The sequence below is a fragment of the Schistocerca americana genome, chromosome 3, assembly GCF_021461395.2.
Source record: "Schistocerca americana isolate TAMUIC-IGC-003095 chromosome 3, iqSchAmer2.1, whole genome shotgun sequence".
NCBI lineage: Eukaryota > Metazoa > Arthropoda > Insecta > Orthoptera > Acrididae > Schistocerca > Schistocerca americana.
This window is the reverse complement of record NC_060121.1, coordinates 907659875-907662457: the sequence shown is the minus strand read 5'-3', so window position 1 is coordinate 907662457 and position 2583 is coordinate 907659875. Positions and strand designations below refer to the sequence as shown.

The 2583-nt window shown below is 45.1% G+C and overlaps 1 protein-coding gene across 1 annotated transcript; it reads left to right on the top strand.

The window, feature by feature from the left end:
• The first annotated feature begins 476 nt into the window (after positions 1-476).
• LOC124607072 (cuticle protein 16.5-like) lies at positions 477-1676 on the top strand. Its single transcript, XM_047139245.1, has 2 exons — positions 477-539; positions 1183-1676. Exons 1-2 carry the CDS (start codon positions 528-530, stop codon positions 1615-1617), a joined length of 447 nt encoding a protein of 148 aa, XP_046995201.1. The 5' UTR covers positions 477-527; the 3' UTR covers positions 1618-1676.
• Positions 1677-2583: the final 907 nt, after the last annotated feature.

Here is a 2583-nt window from a genome sequence, read left to right as displayed (position 1 = left end):
ATTGAACGATTTTTCAGTACGACTGAGGTTTCTGGCTAAAAATAAAGTATATGTATGTCCTTAGCTAAATGTCTGATGATGGGGAAATAATAAATCAAGAAATAATTCAGCCTAAATCAGTTACTAGAGGTAAAGGAAGTACGCGACAGGAAAATTAACAACGAAACAGACGTTAGACAAGTTAAAATTATTCAAGAGGATTTTATTTTATTTTTTGGCAAATAATCTGGATTATAGAAATGACACGCATATAATTTTAACAAACACTTCACGGGTGTTGCCGTTAAACAACTTCCTCACCTCATTCAGTGTCGGACTCACAAGCTCAGCAGACCCTCCGGAACGAGTCAGGCCCCACGAGACAACGCCCGCCGGAGGACCGTGAGCAAGGTCAACTGTACGGAGTTACCTGCTTTCACGCACTGTGACGTATCCGTGACAGCGCAGCCTCGTATAAATAGCGAGCAGAACGTGGACAGAGTCACATTTCGGCAGCAGCAGTAGCAGCAGCAGAAAGCACTACAGCCATGAAGACCCTGGTATATACCACTTCTCCCAACCATTAGGACAGGATTCGTCTTGATATGTAACGTCTACTACCAAAACAGTCTGATAGTATCTATTACAGCATTCGTCTCGCCCTTGGTATGTCTAAACGTATCAGGAAGAAGTAACAGAAATATGTGAGAGTACCAGTAGCGAAAGCGAATAGCGCAATATGGGAGAACTCCAGAATAATATATTACAGTGTAATACTCGATTATTTTTGAGAGCTCCGATAAGTAACTTTGACGGGTGCTAGATAAGGAATTTATGGACGCCCATGCTCTCAGCCTTTAATTTTTTTAAGGTAGACGAAATAGCGTCCCAGAAATGCTGTTGCTCAGACGCAGAAACAGTGCCACAGCTCCATTGTCTCGTAAATAAAATTCCTGTGAGAATCACGACTCCAAGATGAAATTCGGTTAGACATCTGTGAAGAGAGTAGAATCATTTTCTTATGTATTTTACATGATTGACACAGGACAGTGAACTATGTGCCACGAGCAGGCATCAGTTAATCTGTAGTGTTTGAGTATTGCTGTGAACTATAATACGACAGTAGTAGCTATTTAGGTGTTTACGTAGAACAATACATGTAGATTAGTAAACAGACGAATAGAGTGACATTCCCAATTTCAGATCGTCCTGAGCGCCGTACTGGCCGTGGCTCTGGCTAAACCCGGTTACCTCGGAGCTGCCGTTGCCGCCCCCGCCGCAGTCGTCGCCCCCGCTGCCTACGCCGCCCCCGCAGTGGTAGCCGCGCCCGTGCATGCCGGCTACGCCGCCTACGGCCCCGCCCCCGTCGCCGTGCGCTCCGACGGCTACCTGCTGGACACCCCTGACGTCGCCGTCACCAAAGCCGCCCACCTGACCGCCGTCGCCCAGACGCAGGCGCGTGACGCCGTCGTCAACGGCGCCGCCGCTCTGGCCGCCCACGCAGCCCACGCTTACGCCGCCCACGCTTACGCCGCCCCCGCTGTGGCCTACGCGGCCCCCGCCCCTCTGGCTTATGCTGCTCCTGGCGCTCTCGCCACCGCCGCTCATCTCCACGCTAAGGCTGCTCTCCTGGGCTGAAATGTCTTTCTGTAATTCTACTCCTTCACTAAAATAAAGAAAACTCTAAAAAAACGTGATCAATGTGGTTATTTCGATTACTTTTGTATTATTTGATGCTCTGGTTGTGTGATGATTCAGATCAAACAGGACTCACTTGATTCATGTTTCAAAGACACTAAGTATTCTGAGCTGTCAAAAGGTACCCTGGTTGATGCAGGTGCAATACGAGAAACCTTACAATTCATTTCATGCGGAATTAACTTACTCTTTCCGTTGGAGGTCTACCTCTGGTGTATTTAGTGATAAAAACACTTACCAAAAGGTGTAAGCTGTTGAAACTCCACTAGATTCCTTAAAATTTTTCGTAAGGTCACACTTCACCTCCTGAAACACAGATCCCAAATTCATGGATGTGAACGATACACGCGAGCTGTTAGCCGTTGCCAATGTGCCACGAGCAGGCATCAGTTAATGTGTAGTGTTTGAGTATTGCTGTGAAGACTGAATGAAATCCATACAGAGCAATATGGCCATTTTTTTTATTTACATGTCAAGTTCCGTAGGACCAAATTGAGGAGCAAATCTCCAAGGTCATGGAACGTGTCAGTACATGAACTTACAACATAAAAGTAATAACAGATAAAAATAAATGTTCATGAACCTGAAAAAAAATCAGTCCATAAGTTTAAGCAAACTCTATCAGCAATGCAATGAGAATCAGCTTAATTTTTCAAGGAACTCCTCGACAGAATAAAAGGAGTGACCAATGAGGAAACTCTTCAGTTTCGATTTGAAAGTGCGTGGATTACTGCTAAGATTTTTGAATTCGAGTGGCAGCTTATTGAAAATGGATGCAGCAGTATACTACACACCTTTTTGCACAAGAGTTAAGGAAGTCCGATCCGAATGGAGGTTTGATTTATGTCGAGTATTAACCGAGTCAAAGCTGCTTATTGTTGAAAATAAACTAATATTGGTAACACG